This window comes from Guillardia theta (assembly GCF_000315625.1).
Source record: "Guillardia theta CCMP2712 unplaced genomic scaffold GUITHscaffold_6, whole genome shotgun sequence".
NCBI lineage: Eukaryota > Cryptophyceae > Pyrenomonadales > Geminigeraceae > Guillardia > Guillardia theta.
Genome location: NW_005434668.1, coordinates 2,022 through 2,655, shown reverse-complemented (window position 1 = coordinate 2,655; position 634 = coordinate 2,022). Strand labels below are relative to the sequence as shown.

Below are 634 nucleotides of genomic sequence, written 5' to 3'. Positions count from 1 at the left end.
CCGTTGGTCGATCAGCTTCTTGGATATCTCACGGTCCTTTGCTGCTTCGACAAAAAATTTCCTAACTTTTTCCGCAGTTTCTTCAAATTTCTGCCTGTTTCCATTTACAATCAGGCCGAAAGCAGCAATGGTTGCGCCGCGTCCAATGAAGTCGTCTTTGAGGCCTTCTTGTGAATACAATCGTGAAAGCTGATGGATCTTGGTGAGTGCTTGGTTGGAGGGCTTGGTGATCTCGAAGCAGATATACTCTCCTCGTTTGACAAGAACGTTGTTGAAGCACTCATTGTTGCTACTAGCTACTGACTTGACATGATCGGGAGATGCAATGTGGCCCTGGAAGACGTCCCGCAGGTAGACGTCCTGCTCGAATTTCAAGCATAAGTCAGCCTGGTACGAGTTCCCAGCCAACGGCTTATTCGTCGTCCCATTGCCCGTCAGATTCTCAGAGGATGCCTTCTCTTTGCCGCGGCGGCCATATTTCTTTGGACCGGAAGACTTTGCCTGCTCCAGCTGCAGTTTTCCGGCAATACGATTGACATTGCTGAGATGTCCAGGTGAGCAAATCCCGCTTTTGTCCAGCTTGTCAGCACTCTCAACAGTCAAGATGATGCTTTCTCTTCTCACAACACGCATG

General features: G+C 49.1%; 1 protein-coding gene across 1 annotated transcript in view; it reads right to left on the bottom strand.

The window, feature by feature from the left end:
- Window positions 1–633, bottom strand: part of GUITHDRAFT_100862 (hypothetical protein) — a gene marked incomplete at both ends in the record, with an annotated part of 1,135 nt that extends 502 nt beyond the window's left edge. Inside the window, one exon of the mRNA XM_005840072.1 lies at window positions 33–633. Coding sequence (XP_005840129.1) covers window positions 33–633 — 601 coding nt within the window. The remainder of the gene's footprint in view (window positions 1–32) is intronic.
- Between the last annotated feature and the right edge of the window lies 1 nt (window position 634).